The sequence below is a fragment of the Bubalus bubalis genome, chromosome 1 (genome assembly GCF_019923935.1).
Source record: "Bubalus bubalis isolate 160015118507 breed Murrah chromosome 1, NDDB_SH_1, whole genome shotgun sequence".
NCBI classification, from domain to species: domain Eukaryota; kingdom Metazoa; phylum Chordata; class Mammalia; order Artiodactyla; family Bovidae; genus Bubalus; species Bubalus bubalis.
In genome coordinates this window covers 130,728,356-130,752,249 of record NC_059157.1, presented here as the reverse complement: position 1 = coordinate 130,752,249, position 23,894 = coordinate 130,728,356, and the positions used below count along the sequence as shown (strand labels likewise).

At 44.4% G+C, this 23,894-nt stretch overlaps 1 protein-coding gene and 2 long non-coding RNA genes across 3 annotated transcripts in view; 2 read left to right on the top strand and 1 right to left on the bottom strand.

The window, feature by feature from the left end:
- Positions 1-2,629, bottom strand: part of LOC102397510 — a 95,820-nt gene extending 93,191 nt beyond the window's left edge. Inside the window, exon 1 of the long non-coding RNA XR_003109989.3 lies at positions 1,290-2,629. This is a non-coding gene — a long non-coding RNA (uncharacterized LOC102397510). The remainder of the gene's footprint in view (positions 1-1,289) is intronic.
- Positions 2,630-5,167: 2,538 nt separating this feature from the next.
- LOC102397183 overlaps positions 5,168-23,894 on the top strand; it is a 45,086-nt gene continuing 26,359 nt past the window's right edge. Inside the window, exons 1-2 of the long non-coding RNA XR_003109970.3 lie at positions 5,168-5,693; positions 21,208-21,315. This is a non-coding gene — a long non-coding RNA (uncharacterized LOC102397183). The remainder of the gene's footprint in view (positions 5,694-21,207; positions 21,316-23,894) is intronic.
- Positions 17,912-20,466, top strand: SOX2 (SRY-box transcription factor 2). Its single transcript, XM_006056235.4, has one exon. It carries the CDS (start codon positions 18,402-18,404, stop codon positions 19,365-19,367), a length of 966 nt encoding a protein of 321 aa, XP_006056297.2. The 5' UTR covers positions 17,912-18,401; the 3' UTR covers positions 19,368-20,466.

Sequence of the window (23,894 nt, the reverse complement as noted above, 5' to 3'; positions counted from 1 at the left end):
AGCACAAAGAACTATATTCAATTAACTATAATGGAAAGGAATGTGAAAAAGTTTATTACTATATATAATGGAATTAATTTACTGTATATCAGAAACACACCACTGTAAATGAGCCCATTAAAAAAAATATATATATATATACATAAAAAGAAGAATGTATCAGTAATCTACCCATACCAACTGCCCATCCTTGGGCCTTTGAAATAGAGAAGCAAAGAATAATCACCACATTCTGAGGTACCTTTTTAAATATTTACGTACATACAGCTTTTGCACTGGGTCTTTAAGGGTGTTATGGAGCCGCACTCCACCATTTCAGTTCAGTTACAAGCCTATCAAATCCAACTGCGTACTGGTAGTTACATCACAGAATAAGGTATATGTGTGGAGAATATCCTCAGTTTATGTCATTCTTGAAGTCCAGTAGATGGTGACACTATTTGAACTAAAACGCAAATTACTTTATCTTGGGAGCATAGTACTAGTTGACTATGCCAAAGGGACACAAAACAAATATTCCACTACCCTCAGAGGTTGAAAGACCAGAGACATTTCCATTTACTGAAACTCTAAAACTGATAAAGTTTTTTCAAAAGTCACAGATGTGTGGCATATCTTAAATGTTCAACACTTTTAAGTGCTAACACATAAACACAGAACATACGATTGCATGAATTTCATGTATCTCAAGAAAGTTTAAGGAGGCCATTGATGAATGCTACTCACAGGCCTTACTCCTACCTCCAACTTGCCTCTTAATTACAAAAACACATCCTTCTTAGTCCCTTCTTAACGTAAAACAAAGACTGGGGGATCCTCAGAGAGTTCCAGAAGTTTGAACACTAGTGGGGAGGAAGACCACGCCTGGCATGTGACCAGCGAGGAAGGAGGCCGCCTTGGAGCCTGCAGCCTCGGCTTCTCACCTGGGCCTCCCAAGTCGTGGCCGCGGACCCGCGAGCCTCCTCCCCTGGGAGGGTCTGCCCTCCGCTCCCGACTAAACGTCCCTGAATCCCTCGAGCCGTCGAGATGCCCACAACCCAGCCCCGGGGAGGACACCACGCTCTCCACTCTTCCTGGGCTGTGCCGGGCTCGGCCTCCACACGCGGCGTAGTGGGAATAGAACCAAACCCCCCATACAGTGCACTCGAGTATACGAGCGAGTCCCAACACGCTTGAGTCTAGAGTCCGGGAGGCAGGCGCGCACGTCCGCGCCTCGGGGCGACCAGCGTGGGAAAGGGTGGCCTGGAAAGCAGGCCTGCAGGCGACCCGGGACTCAAGCTTCCACTTACTCGGTCCGCGCCGCTTGTCCCTCGGCGGATAACCTCCGCCTTCCCGCTCGCAGCCGGAGACCGAGCGGACCCGGAGGCGGGGCCGCGCGGGGCCTTGTAGGCCGCGCCGGGAAGTACGGGCCGAGAGCGCGGGAAACGCGGCGGCGCGCGAGGGACGCTGCTGCTGCGGGGCGGGGGTTATGCAGCCCGGCAGACCGATCGAGCCTCGGCTCTCCAATGCGAGCGCGGTCGGGTCAGGCAGACTGGTCCCGCAGGGCCCCGCCAACTTAGAAGGCCGACCCGACCCAATGAGACTCGATCACCCACATTCCCGGCTGTCCTCGGGAGGAGAGGGGGGCGAGAAGTTTATTCTAGAGTCTCTGAAAACCGACGTTCCCAGCCTCTTCACACACTCGCGCGCGCTCCCGGGTTAGAAGCTCAAGAGCTTGGATTTTAAAACACGTTTCTCCCCGAGTCGTGTCCGGCGGAGGGTCTGCCTGGCCGCGCTCCCCTGTCCTTTTAAGTGCGCATCAAGTGGCAGGTTGGTGTGGCAGTGGTGGTTTATCTAAGTGAATAAATGAATCATGTCGGGCGAGTTGACGGGAGCAACACGTTCAGAGTCCCCTAGTGATTTGGAGGCACTCGCGGCCGTACCCTCCGCAGGCTGGGGAGGCAATCGCCCTCGGATCTGGCGCGGGCCGCTCCCATCCGAGCCCCGCTTGGCCGGCACTCGGTCGCCCGCCCGCGCGCCCGCGCCCGCAGAGGGTTCCCAGACCCAGCCCGCGCCGGAGGCTCCGAGTCCGACTTCTTTCCGTGTGGAATGGTAGAGCGGCCAGTTAGTGAATGATGGATTGCCTACGAGAGGGAGGCTAGTTTCCACGATAGCTGATGGCTAAAGCATGACACTATGCCATCCCTGTGAAACTCGTGATTTGTATGGTCATCAGTTCGCTGGAACACCCAGACCCTGATCGTGCGTAGTGTTTCCTTCTAAAATGCACTCGCCAATTTAAAACCAGGTCCCGAGTGCCCCTCTTGCTAATCCCCTCTGCCACTAAGTCCAATTAAATCCTCTCTTTTTAAAAATCTCTTCTCTTTCCTCCTTTCTTCCTTCCCTTCCTTCCTTTTTTTTCTTCTTTCCTTTCCTCCCTACCTCCCTCAATCTGAGTCGTTTTTGCTGAATGCAGCCTAGTCTGGTGGTGGGGGAGGAATATCCCCCCTCAACATCTCCCCAGTAGGGCTTTCTGCTTGTAGAGTTGGAGAGCTCATTTGGCCCCAAAGCACTTTTGAATAGTGAAGTTTCCGATTCAGAGGCACCTATAAACGCCCCTAAATAGTGCACACGTATTCCCCACCCCCTCCCCCCGTCAGAAAGCCGGCCCTGTAACTTAGAGTCGTTTTTGTGGTGTGTGCTTGCTCCAACGAGAGGGGAGCTGACCAGTCAAATTAGTTTGTGGATACAGAAAGGTTATTTTGCTTTTTGTTTTTTTTTTTTTAAGCAGTTTTCCAATTGAAGGCAGCTGGTTCTTGATTCCCTCACCTACTAAGGCAGTTAGTCACTTTCCCTTCATCATCACCCACTCCACATTTTAGTCATAGGCTGAAGTCTCCTCACATGTCAGATAGAATGAATTGCATTACAGCTTTTTAGACAAATTTTGGAGGCTTACCTACAAAACTGTCCTCCTATCCTTAACCAGAGAGAGAGTGAGGCCACCTGAGAGATTTTAAACTTCCTTTTGACTGGGATTGAATAGATTCAGTTGATAAAATATGTAAGGTTTACTCACCCTTTAGACACCTCAGGGTACTCACTGATGCCTTCCTAGCTTACAGACACATTCAGTCCCAAACCCCTCCCTTGGTGGAAAAAGGACAAGCAGTTCAGAATCTTCTTTCAGTTCATTATGAAAAGGAAAATAGCTTTCAGCAGGTTGGGACCTCCTTTATAAATTTTGACATTCAAAAAAATAGGACAAGGGAAGCAGGAAGAGATCATTCCTTTATTTCAGTGGATTACTTTTGTAGTGCAAAGTTATGAAACCCTGGAATAAACATTTTACATTTGCCCTCTCCCACTCCACCTTAGTTGGAGGAGGTGTTTCTACTATTGACTTTCAGTTTTGCATAATGCCCCCCACACACACACACCTTTCCCCTGGTGAGGAAAGTAACACTCCTCAGCCTATTCTATTAAAGGTTGCTCTTGATTTACACTCTCCACTTGCTTGCTTCACCAAAATACACTTATACAGGCACATTTTTCTTGATCCAGAGCATGCAGAGAGGTACATAACTTTTTAGTATTGCCTTAACTTTCATTCCTTTCAAACTGATATTAAGGTGTTCATCCTGAGACATAAAATGAATTTTTGAGAAACAGCCATGTGGAATACTGTTTAATTTTCTGTTTTATTGTTTGTGTTTTTCAAGTTTTGCAGGAAAGGCTTTAATTAGTGTCTAAGTAATAGTCCCCAAGAATTCCTTATTAGATTATTTCAGACCAGTTGTAAACAAATAACATTACAGTTTCCAAAAGGGAAAGTAGAAGCTAAGATCAGTTCTGTCAAGACATTCATTTGAGTATTCATCTTTTATTTCGAATGGTTTGTAGGAAGAAAGGGAGGACTGAATGATGAAGGGGGCAAGAGAACCCAATGAAAACTTGTTTTTAAGACTAAAGCCATTTCCCCAGACTATTGTCTTTCCACAAGTGACAATACACAGAACAGAAGTCATGAAAGTGGATTACTGTCACTTTGGACTATTGGAGGCCCAGAGAGCCCTGGCATTAATTCCTGTAGAAAGGTAGAGGAATTTAGCCATCTTCTCCTGCACTTCTCCTGCGGCACCCTCATTGCCTTAGGGTTCAGGGCTCAAAGTTGATACAGACCTCAGCTGAGTCTAGGTGTCAGGGCTCCCCCTGTGAGGGGAAGCAGATGTTCTCTGTGGAACCAAGGGGGAAGCAGGGTGGTTATAAGAACCCTGAGGGCATGGGGCACTGTAGCAGCAGGGCTGTGGCCAACAGTCCCCTTGCAGGATAGCAATCCATGAGTCAAAGCTAACTAATAGTAAATGAAAGAGAGCCAAGAGTAGGACCCTTTGGGTACTAAAGACTAACCTCTAGTTTGTTCTAGTCCTCCCCCTGGGATCCCATCCTAGGTTTTCTGTGATTGGAGATCTACCTAGAGAAGAAGGGAAGCATAGTAGGAAAACATGCCTAACCCCTGTCCAACATGCACGCACGGGTGGAGCTTGCAGAGATCAGCAGACACATCTCAAGTCCTCAGTGATCTATGTGTCTGGCTTGTGCAGTTATGCATGGCCAACAGGGGGTGGGGGTTGGCAGGGAGGAAAGCCTGTTTCCCCCCCACCCCCCACAGTTACTCTGTCTGGGGCTGGTGTGTTTCCTCTTCCCCCAACCCTCCACCTCACCCCATCAGAACGAAACAGATTGAAACTCCATTGCCTTTGCCTGCATTGAGCCTAAAAACTCAGGATTTGATAAGGTTACTGCACCATTGATACAATTGCAGATTTTTTTTAAAGCTTCCTCAAAGAGACAGATGTTTGGGCTGATTAAGAATCGAGGAGGAAACCTGCAGCTGCACCAAGGAATAATCTATTGGACAAATATTTTAATAAAAAATATGAAGAGATCAGCCCGACCTTGCAAGGTCTTCTGCTTTAAAAAAATCTTTATCAAACCCCTATTCTATGGCTTCAATAAACAGAACCCATTACCTCACGGCATCTTTTGTTGGCCCCATACAAGAGAGAACAAAATGGTTATTCAGGGGAACGCTTTCGATTTTTATTGTGGGTAGCCTGCACAAAGAGCCGTGTTATTGTATTTAAAAGAACCATCTGTAGCAGAAACAATGGCATCAAATTATCTTTGAATACCCACTGAAAAAACATAAAGCTTTTTTTTTTATTCTTCTTCTGTACGGTGGGGGGATAGAGCAGTGTTAGGATAACTGACTTTTTTGTTGTTCTCTGGGTGCATTCTTCTCGCTCCCCCTCTCTCTCCCCCTCACCCTCTCTCTCCTCTCTCTCTCCCTCTCCCTCTCTCTCTCTCTCTTTTAAAAAATCAGCCATTTGGGGTTTTAAGCCATAAACGATTTTTCTTGTTGCAGGGGATTGCAGTGGCAAAGCTAGGCTAGGTCTTGGAGGCTGGTGTAAGGCGAAGCGGGTGAAGGCAGGAGGCTGATGGAGAGACTGGGGGGAAGAAAAGCCGAAATGGATTCATGGTGCCTTGGATGGAGGACGAGAGGAGAATAGCAAGCTCCTTCAACTCGTTCTGTCCGGTGAGAAGTGATCAAGCTTGGGCTGACAAGAGGCTCAGGGAGCCCTCACGTTCTTTTGCTTTTTTACCTGCCAATCAAACTGCTACAAGACAACACCCTGATCTGGCATGGACATGTAAGTAGCTTGCAACCCAACTTTGACATTCACTGCTAGCTCACTCCTCTCCGCCCACCCCCCCCAACTCACTCTTCCTCTCATTCTATTTTTTTTTTTTTTTTTTTGACCTTTAAGAGATCTGGAAATACACTCTGTGTGGCAGTCATTTTACACAGATTTAAGTCTGAAGGCGTTAACTTTTGGAATTAAACACTAATTTTGATTTCTTTAACAAATGCAGAAATGAAATGACATTATTTTATTCTCTTCTGAGCAGTTTTAGCACTGAACATAATCAGTTGCCTTCCCTGGTGTGTGTTTCCTTTTCTATGAAAATGAAGAAATCTGTGAGCCCCCAGAGAGAAATGCAGAAATGAACAATTCAGGCTTCCATTTCAAAAATATTAAATTCTAACATTTCATCTCTACAAAGAATCTTCTCCATACCTAGATTACACAGAGTAGAAAGAGTGATTTGCGTCAAAAGGTATATATCATTAAGGGGCTGCTGCTGTTTTATCTGGCATCTTACTATTTTGGTGGTGGCTGAGGGGAAGGGTGTGAAAAGAGAAGGAAAGGGACATGGCGACACCTTGTTCTTTATGAGAGATTGACACTGAGGAGGCTAGAAAAGCAAGAGGGCAGGATAAGCCGGAAATATTACCTGAGAGAAGGAATTACAGAGCATGGCGAAGCTGGAAGCTAGGAGGGCTTCTGTGGGAAGTTGTGCGAAGGGGTGATAGGGCTTGCTCTCTGGTGCCCTCTAATGGCAATTTAAACCAACGTTTTACTTTCTCAATTCTACACAGAAAAGCAGCTGGGTTTTGTCGTTACCGTTGGTGGGCTCCCCCCCCCCCCAACTCCCCGCAGACTTAGAAACTGTAGACTACTTGTGTAAATTAATTGTTTTCATCCTGGAAACTTATGTACGTGCCTTAAAATTATCAGTATATTTTCCTCAAACATTCGTCCTCTTCCAAAATTTTGTTAAGAGTAATAGAAAAGGAGAGGCTAATGGCAAACTGACTTATGGAGGGTGGCCCATGCCCAATTAGTAATTCGGGGGAAAAGATTTCTTTCCCACCTGAACAACATTCTGACTCTCTTACTGCACTCGAGAAATGCAGCGGGCTGGGGTGAGGAGGGAAGATTTGGAAATTGCAGATTCTGACATAGGTTCATTATAATACAATTTTAAGGGGTCTCTTAGGAACCTCTGTTATTTCGACATGAGGTGGTAAGAGGGCTTTCCTTCCCGCCTCCTTTTTCTTTTTCTTCTTTCTTTCTTTGCTTTTTTCCTTTTCCTTTTTTTTTTTTTTTCTAAATTTGGTAGATAAAGGTTAATCTTGGGCTGAATGATAGAACTATGATTGACAAGAGAAAAGGTGTTGAGGGCAGGTCGCGCTGTCTTATTTACAGCCCACTGCTTGCTGTAGAGTCTTTGTTAGGACTGGAAAGCTAATTTAGTGCTGATCAAAAGCACCACAGAGTTAAAGGACTGGTAATGACTGCTAATTTCATTTCAGCCTCATGCATCCCCAACTGCTGTAATTAAAGACACGCTATTTAAATACAGGTGAAGGTTTTTTTTTTTTTTAAGTTAGGGTGGGGGTGGGTGGATTACAATTTTATTTAGATTTCATCTTACACTTGGGTGTTATGTAGTCCAACATCAAAAAAAATTTTTTTAGAGTCGCTTCTTGTCATTTATACCTGGCTTTGCAGAATAGGCAACGTGAAGTGTGTCAATCACATAAAAGTCCCTATTTAAAGAAAGAAAATGGGTAAAAAAGGATGCAGAGGAGTAACTGTTTTGGGGGATTTAAATATTTGGGTCTCTTTTTTCCCCCTTCAAATTAATAGAAGGGCCTTCGAAATAGCTAAAGTATTTGAAACTTGGGGCAGGGTGAACAGGCCAAAGAGATCAGTGTCAGCTTTTTAAGTACTTCTAAAAAGATCATGTGAACAGATGGAAAAATATATTTTTAATTAAATAATTTCCCTCACACTGTAGCTGCAGTGTTGGCTCAGAAACCATGTAATTCCCCCACCGATAGGAGTCTCTTTATATAGAACATCAAAGGATAAAAAGCTCTACATTTTCGTAGTTGGTTAAAACTGATAAACCCCCGCCACACACACACACATACACACACACACACACACGCACACGCGCGCACACACACCCCAAAAAAGAATTTAGCCTTTAATCTCTTTTTATCCACGAAGACTAAAGCTCTGTACTCGACCCCGTGAGCGGCTCTCGCCTTCAGGGGCTAGAACCCGGCTCAGATGTGAAGCGGCGCTGAGCCGCCGCGCAGGTTCGAGCCCAGCGCCCCCTGTTGGACACAGTCGGAGCTGCGCAGCGCCAGTCCTGGAAATCGCTAGAACCTTGCTCTGGGGTTAAAGATAACACGCTTTATTACCGTCCAAAAAGGAGACGGGACCAGGAAACAAGTTCTTGTATCTTTGAAAGATAATATAAGTTTAATTCAACAAAACTAAAAGGAGATAACACAATTTTAATTCAATAAAAATAAAGACGAATCTATTCTCCCTCCTCACATCCTGCAGCCACATCCTGCCCCCGTTTGGGTTTGGTACTCTCTTTAAAGATTCAGCGAGAGTAAAACAGGTACAGAAGCATGATTTTAAAAAGAAAGAGAGAGAAAGAGGATTTTCCTCTGTAGCAGTGGAGAACCAACCAAAAGTTACCTCTCCCGTTCTGTACACATTAAAAACAAACAAACGAAGATGCTGTTGCGTGCTGTATTGATGTTGTCCACAGCATCTTGTTGCCCTAAGAGGTCCTTCACATGTAGTAACAGAGTCTCTGACTAAACGAAATAACTTGCTCCTTTAAAAATTTATTTTCAGAGTGTAATTAAAAGGCCAATCTCTTATTTGAATGTTTCCATTCCCCCAGACCAATCTTGATCAAACTTTTCCTTTTCCGGCTAGCGCTTAAATTCCAGGTATTCTCTAAGAAACAGGTTCCTGATACCTCTCCCTCTCTCTTCACCACCCCCCACCCCCACCCGGAGCTGTAGGATTCCAGGAAAGCTGTGCCGGCGGTAAAGAGTATTTTCTTTTGAAATTCAGCATTTTCGTTGACTAGGAATCCAAATCATCCTAGGGGAAAAGGAGTATTTTTTTTTTACACTTTCAAAAACTACCTGTCTACATAAGAAAGAGCTTTGACTTTTTCTTTGGTTTGGGAGTGAGGGCAAAGGTACACTTTGAAATCGTTCAGAAAGATAACTATAAAAATGACACAGTCTCTGAATTTAAAACAGTGGGGAAACATGGATTTGTTTAGGTGTTTAAGCTCAAACTGAAACGATGTGTGTGCTAAATGAACACACATGATCTCAGCAAGGTGTTTAGTGATATGGTTCTTGAGGACTGTACTAACAATTCTAACTTGTAGATAAAAACCTTAAGAAGTTTAAGGCTTGCTTGCTTGCTTTAAGTTTGCCTTTTGAAGGAAACTAGCTTAATTTTCATAATAGAATTACTTTTTAAAATATTTAATACTGTGGCTACACAAGTTGTTTTTAACGTTGATCTTACCTTTGTTCTCACCTCCCACAGTCATCAGATCTGAGATTGTTTTCGGGGAAATTGCTGTTGGGTGAGAGGAGAGATGTTTTCTCTCCCTGATTCCAGAATCAAATCTTGGTTTCTGTTTCTCAATACGTGAGTTCAGAAACAGTGGCAGAAAGAGATTCAAGGCTTTTATTCAGTTTTTACCTGGAATTCTATGGAAAAGACAGGCAAGCAGCCTTTCCCCTCCCCCCCCCCCCTTTGCTTCACTGAAAGTCTAGTCCCCATTACAGAAATATTAAGTCTGGGCAAACTTTCATGCCAACCTCGTTAAGGTGACAAACTGAGCTCTGACAGCCGCGGTCCAAGGCTGCCTAAGGCGTAGGGAGGCCAAAACCAGCAGAATCTTGGAGGTGACCAGCTAAAGGGGCTAGATATATGCTTGCTGTTCGGAAGTGATGTAGAATTTGCAAAAGCAGAGGCCGAGATTTAACACACACTCGCGCGCGTTGCCCCCCCACCCACCCACCCACTTCTGCCCCGCGGGGGTCCCAACCTACTGGGAGAAGTCTAGGGAAGGAGCTGCACCTGGCTGTGAGAGGGCAAGCAATAAGCCCCCAGATTCCCAGGACCCAGGGAGAAAGCACAGCCCCAAGTTTAGGAAAAAGAACTGAACAAGTGGGTGGCCTAGGCCTGGAAATACCACCCAGCTCTCCCAGCACAGTGTCATTGCTGTGGTTTCAGGCGGCCTCAGCCCCTGCAGGAATCTCACGCCCCACGCTGGCAAGCAGGAAAGCAGCCTCGCATCTTTGGGGCCTGGGGAGGAGGCAGCGACTGACTCCGTAGAAGCAGGAAAAGCCGCAACACTGGCAACCCGCTGCGTTTTCTCTGCAGGAGCCAAGTGCCCTTTGGGGCGGGGCGGGCATTTTTGGTCTCTTGTCCCAGTGTCCAGGCCAGTACCCACGTCTGTTGACTGAGCCCCCTGCTTTGTAAGTAGTCAATCTTGTCCGTTTCTGAGGGCGATCCAGGAGGATGGGCTAGCCTAGCTTTGGGCCCACTGGGTGCCAAGTCCTCAGACCCCTCTCCCCTCCATCTCTCACACCTTTCCTGGTGAATACAAACCCTCCTTCTGAAAGCCAGTATATGAGGCTCGGAGTTTGGTAGCTATTTGGGAGTGTAGAAAATGATTATTAAAACCAAGATTATAAGGATGAACCTTCATTTATTATTGTTTGCTCTTTTACTTTGTCTTTAAACTTTGAAGATCTTTAAGTTCATTTGATCCAACCCTGAGACAGACAGGGAACCAGGGAGAAAGTACAGTGCAGCTTGGGCAGGAGCTGGGGTATAGACAGATACTCACCTCTCCACCACTCAGTGGGCAGATAAGTGCTGCCAGACTGTGGGTCCTAATCCAAGGCCCAGCTGCTATGTGGGTTGCTGAAGGGTGTTGAAACTACAAGTACAACTTGACACCACTGAGCCCACAGTGCTTGTCAATAATCTGTGAATTAGGTGCAGAGATTGTCACCGTAGATCATAACAGTTTCTGAAGGACTCATTACAGCCTATCGTGTCAATGATCTTCAAATTAAGGAGAGGGGTGGGGCGGGAGGCAAAAGGAGTAAGGAGAGCCTGCAAAAAGGAAAGAAGTGTGGGAGGGGAGATAAAAGTCAGAGCCCCAGCTCCCAAGGAGCCTTTAAAGATTATCAGGCTAGCGATCTGAGAATTCCGTTGGGATGGATTTGGAAGCCCAACTTCATGTGAGCCTGAGCCAGGTCTGGAAGCAGGGGCGCTCGGGCTTGAGCAGAAGTGGGCCCCTGGGAAGGCAGACTCTTCAGACATTTCTTTTGAGAGCAGAAGAGCTTTGGGGAGAGTACTCCAGATGTAGAGGGGAGGCCTTAAAGATGCCAGTCCATCCAGTATGGGTGTGCACTTTCATTTACAGTGCTTTCCAGGGCTAGATGTTGCTGCAAATCTTGGAGCAAAAGTGGGTAACAGTTTTGTTTAGAGCTGATAGTGATTGTACGGTGTTTATTTGTTGGTTCTAATGGTTTTCTTTCAGTGTATTTTCATGGAAACAGGTGAAAGTCTTAATTCCTTTTCCTTTGATAGTACTCCTGTCCCTCACACATACCTTAATTAAGCAGATCTTTCTTCCCCCAACTTGCTTTTTGGGGTGTCAGATACCTCTGCCTTGTGAGGTTGTTGAGTTGTCACTCTTGGGGAATTTGTATTATGCCTGACTGTACTTCTGGAAAGGGGATTTTGCAGGTAACACAGGAGCAGTGTGCACCATGAGATCTCCAAAAGGAAGGACATTAAACCCCACTACTGTAGCTTGGAAGGGACCAGGCTAAGGGAAAGATGTTCTCTCTGCTTGGTGGGCTGCCGGTGCAGGCTGTGAGGAGCCCAGCCCACACTTTGGTGTTACTTATCTGTCATTTAATATGGTCTAGAGAAACTTTAAGGAGGACTTAGATTTGTTTTTCACATAAAAGCTGTGGTCATAGTCAACTGAAATAATCACATTTGGAGAATTTGAGACAATCGTCTTTTTCCCAAAATGGGGGCAACAATCCTAGTGGCTGGCAAATTAGGATTCTAAGGAAACCCTGTTCCTTTGGTATGATTAGTTGCATGAGATAGTATGGTCAATCAGGGAGGTACGTATTTAGACTCACAAGCAATGATTTAGAGGTGGGAAAAGGCCCATGTGTTTTTTGGGCCATTTGCAGTTCTTGGTGATCTATATGCTGATTTTTATTTTTCATTTGCTTCTCCTAAATTTAATATCAAAATCAGAGGATCTTTTTTTTTTCAGTGCAAATGAAAACCACTGGTGGCAGCTATTTACTCATTTTTAATTAAATTTTTTATGTTGTATTGGAATATAGCTGATTTACAATGTTGTAACAGTGTCAGGTGGACAGCAAAGGGATTCAGCCACACACATACCTGTATCCATTCTCCCCCAGAATGGCAGCCTTTAAATTTTCAGTTTATCTTTTTAAAAAGAGAATTTCTGTTTTAATAATTAGATTATTTAATGGCCACACTGAATTTTCCCTGGACAATAGCTGCAGTACAGAGACTGAATCCTATGTTAAAATTGCTTGATAATTCAGGAATAGAAATGAAATTGTGAAATTGTGTTAAATATTTTCCAGAAAATATTTAAGCTGGAATATACAGGGATGTGTGTGTGTGTGTGTGTGTGTGTATATATATATATATATATACACACATACATACTATAAGCAATATGATTCTTATATACAACCCTAAAGACATACACAAGTGATTATATATAACTCTGTTGCCGTAATTTGAAAGGAGAAATATATTTAGTTTTATAACTATTGAGTTCTTTTTAAAATGTATTTATTTCATCAGTGGGAATTAGATGAAAGAAATGAGTATAAAAAAGGAACTGAATGCAGAGTAGCCCTGCATTCCTTAGGTTTCAAGGGTCCTTACAGCTCTTGAGTGAAATTATTTGGTGAAATTGGGTCTGGACTGAAATAGCATTTGTTATCCCCTTATTCATTTGTTATGTGTAATACCACTTCTGAAAATTAAATGCAAGGTGCTGAAGGGACAGACAAGAAGAAAAAAATATGATTAAGCAATTTAAAATTGTCACTCTATCATGCATCCACATGCATGTCTATGCCTTAGTAAATAAAAAGGGATAGAGGTATATGCTAGTCCTTTGTATCAGCTAGAAACATTTATTGTTTCTGTTGCTGTCAGTAATCCTCCACACTTCCAAAACCTGACAAGTTTGCCAATATGAAGAAAATGGGAGAAATACAAGTGAAAGTTTCTATCATTTTGAAAATTGCTTTATAAAAATTGAAGTATCCCCCTCTTGGATTTCCTTCCTGTGAGGGACCCTTCACAACCTAAAGCAAATGAAGTTTGGTAACAGGACAATTCTATTCTAATTTTTGCTCTTCCTTTCAGTATTCTAACTTTTTCCAGACTATTTTGTATTGATGTTCTGGGGAAATATATGGTGCTTTTTTTAAGGAAAAAAATCCTCTATGTTTGTTTGATAAATCTTGGAGAATCAAGTGTTGATCATTTTGAAAGTCTTGTGGCATGATCCAGTTTGGAGTGACTGAGGTTTTTTGCAGTTTAGAAGGGGGAAGGAAGCATTTTAAAAATTGACTTATACCAGTTTCCTTTCTTTATAATTCTCAGTTTTCTTTTTTCTTGCGTTGGGAGCTAAATGTCAATAAAATCTCATCTTACCAGATTGCACCAACGTTGTCCCAAACACTGAAAATCTTCCTTTATTTTTGGCTTTTAAAGTCAGGAACTTTCCTTGGGTTGCCGTACTTCTCTTTTTAGTTGTATTCGCTTCTTACTTCCCATACTGCTGGTGTGATCTCTTTCACTCCAGTATGATCACTGCTATGGTCACTTTCCCTGGAGCTGGTTGGAAGGTTAGGATTCGAAGGAAATATGATTTAAAAGAGGAAGAAGAAGAAGAAGAAAAAAAAACCCTTCATTTGGCCAAATCCAACTCCTAATATACTTAACCAGTTCCAGAATTAGAAATCCTTTCTGTACATTTTCTTCTATTTTTCTCTCTTTTTTTCCTTACGTAATGAAATTAAAACTTTTGGAACCCACAGTTGACATTTTTCAGAAAATTGAGTTATCAAGGCAGTAATTATTTCACGGGGAGATAAAACTCTCATAGCCCTAACTGTCAAATAGGACCCTTTTCAGATTTTAATTACAAAATAAAATTAGTCTGCTCTTCCTCGGAATGGTTTGTGAGTGGTTAAACAGAGCTTTCCCCCCAATACTGGTGGTCGTCAAACTCTGCTAATTAGCAATGCTGAGAAATTCCAGTTAACAAGGACATTCTCCAAGACTCTGCAGGTTCCCTGCCGTTTGCCTTCATTTCCATAAGAAGATTAAGAGAGGAGGGGAACACACTCAAATGCAGATGCAGAAAAGAAGCGTTTTTTAACAAGCATCATAATAGTAAGATGCCTGGCTAGTTCTCACCTAATTACTGCAAGTTAAACCTCTATTTGCCACTAAGGAGAAAAAATAAGTCTACAGTCCCCCATCTCCACAAAATTGTTAGTTGGCTTCAGATATAACACTTGAGGAGGGATGCAGGAGTTCAGGAGGGAAATATGAATGCAAAAGATTTTTTTAAAAAACTGAGTTACACTTAATCAGTTAAGGATTTGGAGTTGGGGCCTATAATAAAACAAAATCGAATCAAAATATCCTGGGCATTAAGGATTCTTAATTTCTAAGCTTACTCTGAAAGTGTGCAGCTTTTTGCTGCCCAAGGAAGGGAAATGTTACACTATCTTTAGATTAAGCACTTTCACATTTTCATAAACTGTGCCAGTGGCAACATTTTAAATTCTCAGAGGATGAAGCACCCTCTTCCAAGTCTTATTTTGATTCCTCAGTAGTCAATGGTGTATTGTTATTAGTACTGTAGCCGTCTGTTAGAAGCCTAAAGCCGGGCTGCTTCTGTCATCTATTATGATTGTTATAGTTATTATTATATTTAGGGCCCAGTGATGGTGCTGGATTGAAATAGAGTGGCCGGTGATCTGATTTTTTTAATGCATATGTTCTAAAAAATCTAATGAGAAAATTGTTTCTGCTATCACCATCTTCTTTAATCTTATTTTCATAGCACATTATTATGCATAAACGCCAGCCACAGTTAGTTTATTGCCTTGATAAGTACAGCAGGCTTAATTAAAATAAAGCTGTAAATAAATGCAACCAATGATAACACAATTGTAATGTATTTCCATAGCTTATTTATATGATAAAAGCAATTAACAAAAGACCTAGCCAGCCCCTTTAACCTCTTAAATGCATTATTATAGAGTTCAGGCACAAACACATGCATCTGAGAATGTATAAAAGCTTTTATATATCATACCAAGGAAAAATTTGTGCCTCTTACTACTACCCTTGAGAGAGATTAATAACATTTGCTTCTATAACCATCCATTATTAGTATTTATTTTAATACATATACACCATTATCCACATCAACCCCTTGTATTTTTTTTCTTCAAACTTAATTATCCATAACCTTTTTTTTTTTAGTTTTCCGATAATGCTATTAAGCGCAGACCAATGCATACACAATCATAAAGTGAACGTTTGGTCTGCCCTTCATGGCGTCTGGACAATCACAATTCATTCATATGTTGAATCTCATAATTTGTACCTATTTTTTCCCATGGTTTAACCTCCCACTTATCTCTAGGTTATATGTACATTTCTAAGCTAAGCAAATTAAATCCGATTCTTGTGATTTGGTTTCATAGCTTATACATGTTAACTTTTCTTTTGTTTAGATTACGTGCAATTAGTTTGGTCTCACTCCCATCCCCCTCATTTTTTTTTTTTTTCTTTAATTATTTCCAAACACCTTATTTTAAAGGTTAAAAGCAATAGTCTTGGAAAAGTGAATCCACCAGTAGGGGGCGCACCAGCCACATCCCTGAAACCAGACGCGCTGAAAAGCCGGTGGCCGCCTTCTGTTACCCAGATCCTCTCAACCTTTTCTCTTTCCTAACTCCAGGTCTCTGTTTAGCTTAATATTACACCTCGAATAAACTGAAAACTTTAAAGACTTTAAAACAGAAGATTCTGCTTTATTTTGAAGAGTAAGTGTGTAAGTTTTCGAACTAGCATCATCTTTCCCGGATTCCTGATAACTACAACTAACCATAACTTAAGTGCTAATAAGAGAAACTGCAGGGGTAGGAGAGGCTGATTGGAAATAATAATTTATTAAGAAAAGTCTGCAACTTTTCTGGGTTTCCAGGGAGCAGACTTGAGTTTGACTAGAACAGAAAAGCCTGGGAAGGCAGGGATCGGGAAGCTGGAGCTGGGGGGTGGGGGTAGGGGGTAGGTTATGGGAAGAAGGTTAGTAAGGAACAAAACAATGCACAGTTTTGTAAAGATAATAAATGGAACGTGGCCGACAGATACTATTCAGTACATTTTCTCTGGGTGAGTAAGGGTAGATCAGGGGAGGAGGGAGGCGGAGAGAGTGTTATAGAAGAAAGAAAATAAGTAACCCTGATGGTTTAAGCCCTTTATAAAAAAGAAATGGCATCAGGTTGTTTTGTTGTTTTTTTTTCCCATCTCCTCCCGTCCCCCCCGCCCCACCCCCCCGCTTTGTAGTCAAGTGCATTTTAGCCACAAAGATCCCAACAAGAGAGTGGAAGGAAACTTAGACGGGGCTTTGTTTGACTCCGTGTAGCGACAACAAGAGAAACAAAACTACCTATTTGTAACGGACGTGCTGCCATTGCTCTGCGCATTGAGCGCCTACCTATTGAAATCTTTACGTCGGGACAATGGGAGAGCGGCTAAAATTACCCTCTTGGGTCCTGGGAGGGCAGGATTCCTGAGCCCCTACTCCCGCCCCCATCCCATCCTCCTCCAGCCCGGGCCTGGCCGGGTTCGCTCCCTTCTCCAGCCCAGGTCGCCTTCCTCTTGCCTTGCCTGGCCTGCACCTGTGCCTGGAGAGCACCACCCCCGCCTCCCAGGCCCGGAACCCCCTTCGAGGGCAGCCCAGACCCAGGCTGCCCGGGCGATGCGGCCACCGCGGTAGAAGTCAGTGGGGGAAATGCCAGGGCTGGTTCTGCTGGAGTCCTGGGAACTCTGCGTGGGAGGGAGTTTGTGAGTGCGGCTCAAAAGCCACCTCCAAGCAGTGCCCGGAGATGCCAGGAAGTTGAGACTACCCTCCCCCATAGCCTGCACTTCTCAGGGCCCTTCGGTTGATCTTTTTCTTCCCCCAGCCCGCCTTTGGAACCCCGCTCCACTGAGATCCCTCCTTGGGGCGGGGAGCTCAGGAGAATGGGGAGAGAGGACGAACGTCCCATTTTGCACGGACTGAGTGGAGGAAGATGGGTGGGAGCTGTGGCTAGGGTGAGGACCAAGCTGTGGTTTCCTGCCCCGCGGGCTGAGCTGGGCCGGGAAGAGGGTGGATTCGGCTGCTCACACAGGCCTGGTCTGACCTCAGCTCTGGAGGCAACCGCACAGTCGGAGCAGGATTTATTGGGGAAAAAAAAACAAGAGTACATTACGTGGAAGCAAGAAGGTTTTGAGGACAGAACTTCTTGTCGGGACAGTGTGAGAAGGGGGCGAACGAGTGTCGGTGCCCGTGGAGCGAGCCGGGCGAGCGGAGAAGCCAGCTTAGGGAGAAGCGCTGGATCGGCTGGAGTTGGGGGAAGTGTGCGGAGGAGCGGGAGAACAATGACACACCAACTCCAGCACGGCTGGTTTCCAGAAATATTAGTGGGACAGTCTCACTGAGCCACCTTCTCTGCCCTGCCCCCCCCACCTCAGCTTCTCGCGCCCCCCTCCTCATTTCAGCAGTCCGCACCAAAAGAGTAAATTCAAGATTAAGTTTAAAGAAGAAAATACCGTAGTCTTAGGGCTGTTTACCCACTTCCTCCGAAAAGGCGTGTGGTGTGACCTGTTGCTGCGAGAGGGGATACAAAGGTTTCTCAGTGGCTGGCAGGCAGGCTGTGGGAGCCGCCTCCCCCTCCCTCCCCCCTCCCGCGCCTTCCCCCCGCCTCCCCCGCTCGGCTGGCGGCGCGGCAGGCCCCGCCCCCTTTCATGCAAAACCCGCCGGCAAGGCTGGGCTCGAGTGGAGGAGCCGCCGCGCGCTGATTGGTCGCTGAAAACCCATTTATTCCCTGACAGCCCCCGTCACATGGATGGTTGTCTATTAACTTGTTCAAAAAAGTATCAGGAGTTGTCAAGGCAGAGAAGAGAGTGTTTGCAAAAGGGGGAAAGTAGTTTGCTGCCTCTTTAAGACTAGGACTGAGAGAAAGAAGAAGAGAGAGAAAGAAAGGGAGAGAAGTTTGAGCCCCAGGCTTAAGCCTTTCCAAAAAATAATAATAACAATCATCGGCGGCGGCTGGATCGGCCAGAAGAGGAGGGAAGCGCTTTTTTGATCCTGATTCCAGTTTGCCTCTCTCTTTCTTTTCTTCCCCCAAATTATTCTTCGCCTGATTTTCCTCGCGGAGCCCTGCGCTCCCGACACCCCCGCCCGCCTCCCCTCCTCCTCTCCCCCCCGCCCGCGGGCCCCCCAAAGTCCCGGCCGGGCCGAGGGTCGGCGGCCGCCGGCGGGCCGGGCCCGCGCACAGCGCCCGCATGTACAACATGATGGAGACGGAGCTGAAGCCGCCGGGCCCGCAGCAAACTTCGGGGGGCGGCGGCGGCGGCGGCGGCGGCAACTCCACCGCGGCGGCGGCGGGCGGCAACCAGAAGAACAGCCCGGACCGAGTCAAGCGGCCCATGAACGCCTTCATGGTGTGGTCCCGCGGGCAGCGGCGCAAGATGGCCCAAGAGAACCCTAAGATGCACAACTCGGAGATCAGCAAGCGCTTGGGCGCCGAGTGGAAACTTTTGTCCGAGACGGAGAAGCGGCCGTTCATCGACGAGGCCAAGCGGCTGCGAGCGCTGCACATGAAGGAGCACCCGGATTATAAATACCGGCCCCGGCGGAAAACCAAGACGCTCATGAAGAAGGATAAGTACACACTGCCGGGAGGGCTGCTCGCCCCGGGCGGCAACAGCATGGCGAGCGGGGTCGGGGTGGGCGCCGGCCTCGGCGCGGGCGTGAACCAGCGCATGGACAGCTACGCGCACATGAACGGCTGGAGCAACGGCAGCTACAGCATGATGCAGGACCAGCTGGGCTACCCGCAACACCCGGGCCTCAACGCGCACGGCGCCGCTCAGATGCAGCCCATGCACCGCTACGACGTGAGCGCCCTGCAGTACAACTCTATGACCAGCTCGCAGACCTACATGAACGGCTCGCCCACCTACAGCATGTCCTATTCTCAGCAGGGCACCCCTGGCATGGCGCTTGGCTCCATGGGCTCGGTGGTGAAGTCCGAGGCCAGCTCCAGCCCCCCCGTGGTTACCTCTTCTTCCCACTCCAGGGCGCCCTGCCAAGCCGGGGACCTCCGGGACATGATCAGCATGTACCTCCCCGGCGCCGAGGTGCCGGAGCCCGCCGCCCCCAGCAGACTTCACATGTCCCAGCACTACCAGAGCGGCCCGGTGCCCGGCACGGCCATTAACGGCACACTGCCCCTCTCGCACATGTGAGGGCCGGACGGTGAACTGGAGGGGGCGGGGGAGACATTTTCAAAGAAAAAGAGGGAAATGGAGGACAGCAAGAAACAGCATGGCGAAAAACCCGGTACGCTCAAAAAAAAAAAAAAAAAAAAATCATCCACAACAAATGACAGCTGCAAAAGAAAACGCCAATCCCATCCACACTCACGCAAAAACCGCGATGCCGGCAAGAAAACTTTTATGAGAGATCTTGGACTTCTTTCGGGGGGACTATTTTTGTACAGAGAAAACCTGGGGTGGGCAGGTGGGGAGGGCGAGGGAATGGACCTTGTATAGATCTGGAGGAAAGAAAACTACGCAAAACTTTTTAAAAGTTCTAGTGATACGGTAGGAGCTTTGCAGAAAGTTTGCAAAAGTCTTTACCAATAATATTTAGAGCTAGTCTCCAAGCGACGAAAAAAATGTTTTAATATTTGCAAGCAACTTTTGTACAGTATTTATCGAGATAAACATGGCAATCAAAATGTCCATTGTTTATAAGCTGAGAATTTGCCAATATTTTTCAAGGAGAGGCTTCTTGCTGAATTTTGATTCTGCAGCTGAAATTTAAGACAGTTGCAAACGTGCAAAGAAGAAAATTAATCAGATTGGGCATTTTAATTGTTTAAAAATTGTACAAAAGGAAAAAATTAGAATTAAGTACTGGCAAAACCATCTCCGTGGTCTCTAAAGGGGCAAAAGTTTTAGATTGTACTAAATTTTTTTAACTGTTAAAAGCAAAAATGGCCATGCAGGTTGACATCGTTGGTAATTTATAATAGCTTTTTTGTTTCCCAACTTTCCATTTTGTTCAGATAAAAAACCAACATGAAATTACTGTGTTTGAAATATTTTCTTATGGTTTGTAATATTTCTGTAAATTTATTGTGATATTTTAAGGTTTTCCCACTTTTAGTTTCCGTAGTTGTATTTTAAAGATTCGGCTCTGTATTATTGAATCAGTCTGCCGAGAATCCATGTATATATTTGAACTAATACCATCCTTATAACAGGTACATTTTCAACTTAAGTTTTTACTCCATTATGCACAGTTTGAGATAAATAAATTTTTGAAATATGGACACTGAAATTATGCTTGAGTCTTTCATTTATTTGGATAACATTGTGATTATAACCTAGCTCCTCGGGGAATATACTGTGCTCAGCCAAGAACGCAGAGTACCTAAAACCTTGGTATTCTAGTCCAGTAGCATGTGCTAATGTTAACTGCAACAAATAAATGGCTGGATGATTAATTGAATAAGTATTCTCGAAAAAATGGAAATGCTTATGTCATTTCCAAAATAGAAACTAGGGACATATATTGTAAACCCACCCCCTCCTTTTCTAAGCAGCATGAATAAGCATGATGGGGACTTAAACTGATTTATGCCACTTGTTGCCAGAAAGGAGTCAATTCTGAAAAATTTCATGTAGCTTAGCAGATGGGGTATTGAGCCAAATCAGAACCAGGTTGGCTGGTTTTGTTTTCGTTTTCTTCACAGCACAATGGCCCTTTGGAAACGTGGTTATAGGGGGAAATGATGCTTCTTGTATAGGAATAATTGCAAACTAGACAAGCAAAGTGCTCATCTGCTGGGTGGATGTTTAGATTACTCTGGCCCTGCTATTGTCTGAGAAGAAACAAGTGGTTTGCTTCTTTGTTCCATCACTTCATAAACTTTCTTCTCTACCTTTTCCTGTTTAGGGACGAGGGAAAGCAGAGAGCGGCTTGCAAAAACTCCCCGACTTATCACAGCTATTTATTATTATTATTTATTTTCTTTTTTCCTCTCTCTCCCTCCACGAATTCCATTTCTTAAATTGACAGCGTGGGTCCAAGCCTGTAGCCCCAAATCGGATAATCTCTGCAGCTGATAACAAGCAAAAGAGAAGCCAGGCAACAGCCATATTAAAGAAGAAAACAATCAACTCTGAGGTAGATATTTTACTTTGTCCGGTCTAATCACATTTAGAGATGATTGTGCTTTTGATCTGTTAACCATGTTTTACTAGAGTAGTAGAGAAGTAGGGGGAGGGGAAAAGGGGTGGAGAAACAAGATTGGATTTGTTGTTTTCTTTTGCCCTAGGAAAGGTAAAGAAAGACTGTAGTTATCCTCAGTGGGAGCGGAAAAGTTAGGGAATCGCCACGGTCTCTCAATTAGCGATGTTTCAGCTTCGCAGCGAACCCGCGCGCTCTGGCGCAGAGAATCTGTAAGACCGACTCGGGGACTTTCTTTTATTCACTACTTACGTCGTTCATCTTCCCCTACCGAAGGGGACCAGGAACCTAGAGTCCTGCCTTAGGAGCGTGGGTTTCCTTCCTACAATTTCAAGGGCTTGTTGTGTGAACTTGCCACAACTTTGGAGAAGTTGGAATCCAGCTGCGCCTTTCACCCTTGAGTAAAGTATAGGCTGCAGCCACTAAATTAGTTCATCCCGTTGGTTTGCATCTTCTTGTTTTCCAAGAAAGTATTTCTCTCTCGTGGTGTTGTTATATTAGTTCTGGGCTCAGCTGAGGATATCCTCATATTTTCTCTTTTTATTTCATATGGATTGCTTTATGTGTTGGTTTTTTATTTTATTCCCTTTTTTCATCCTCATTTTTAGGGTAATATTGTACTGAGAAAGACAATTATTATGCCAGTTCCCAATTCTAAGTGAGGCATTTCTCCCCCTAATTAATGCAGAGACTCTAAAAGAATTTCCCCTGGCCTGGCCAGCCATTGTAATGCATATACAGATTATTCACGTGGTAATGAGCACATTCGCCAGTTCTTGCTCACACATACGAATAAAAGAAACTTTGAATAAAGATCCAAATGATCTTGCTGGGGGGTGGGCAGAATATTCCCGGAATTTGAGCCAATCAACTATATAGAGTGTATATATTTGAAAAAAAAAAAAAGATATATTAGAAATATGTATTGGGGTTTGGAGTAATTGCACTGCACTAACCTCCTGTTTAAAAAGCCCCACAGGATCAGACTGAAAAAGAAAAAAACTTACTGGCAAAATGCTCAGATTCAAATATTTTGCAAGAGTGATATTGTGGGAAGTTGAACTAGTTTTGAATGACTGTTACTGTCTGCTGAAAGGAGAGTACTTGCATTCTCCCTCCTAACCCTTCATAGGTCCTAACCAATGAATGGAAAAACATTTTGTTTGCAAATATAAATGCTTTTGATAAACTGCGTTTGAGGAAAATGATGCATATTTCATCACTCATTGGATTGGGTTGGTTCCCCAAGATGTGTAGTTTCATGGCTAGATCGATACTGAACATATGATATTTTAATTATAACATGATTTCCAAGAAGGGGGTAAACCCATAAGCTTGCCTAGAGATGATTATCTCCCAGTGCTAAAGTTGTTGAGTGTTCAATTCCTTCCTTGGGATATTATCCTGCTCACTAAAACTATTCAATTTGCAGTGAAAGAGGTGAATTTAATGTTTTGCTAACCTTATACACAGGATAGAAATGGGCAGAAGGATGAGATTATTTGTTCCCTCTGCAATTTTTTTCTCTCCCTGCATCCCCTCCCATACTTTAAATAAAGAGTGTTAAAATATTTTGCTGAGCTGTAGTAGATTAGCAAGGTTTCTTGCCAATGCTGGGAAGCCGGTATTACAGATGGTCCCAGGGGAAAATGGCTCACATTAACTACTAAATGAATATTTGACAAGGGCTCATTCGGAGGTATTATTACTATAAACGTGTCCCTACTGGACTTTTCAAGGGTCAAAGAGCAACGCTTCAATTAATTATTTAGTCTGCTAGTAGATTTGGTTGTAATAGCTGTACTTATTTCTAGAACCGACACATTCTTACAGTAGGAAATCTCAGGAGAATCTTCTCCATCAGCAGTGCCTTGAATTGAAATACACACAGAGCCCTGGCTGACTTTTTCATAAAATCTTTTCCTGGACTGGGAGTATGTGTATGTGTATTAAGGGGGAGGGGGGTTATAGTCTCTTTTTCTATTTTATTTACTGGTTTTAGGTTTCAAAGGAAGAAAACAAGAACATAATAAGTTGTCTTAATTTCTGCATCATGTCTGGCATAGTCTTTCAGGGCCTTGCAATTTGGAGAGAGAGGGGAGGAGATTTATTTATAACCTTTGCCTTTTCTAAGTGGAGATGTCACAGAATTTCAGAAACTCAAGCAGGCTCGGAATTTAGAAAGGATACAGATTCCCATTTGCCAGTAAAATTCAGGTTTTAAAATGGAAGACTCTGTAGATTGAGTACTGAGTTCTAGTAGTCTCACAGTAAATTAGGGTACAAGATAATCCCTCCTCCCCTCCCTACCTATTGGGTGTGAACATTTCCAGGTATAATGGGGTGGGTGAATGTTCCATTTCTGCCTTGTCATAAGTTCCTCTGAGACCCCAGGTAAAATGGGAAGAGAATGATTTTGAGAGTAAGATTCTTTGACAATAATATAAGGTGAATGAATAAGAGATAAGCTGCAAGGGGTGGGGAAACGGGGAACGGGATGCAGTAATTACAAACCC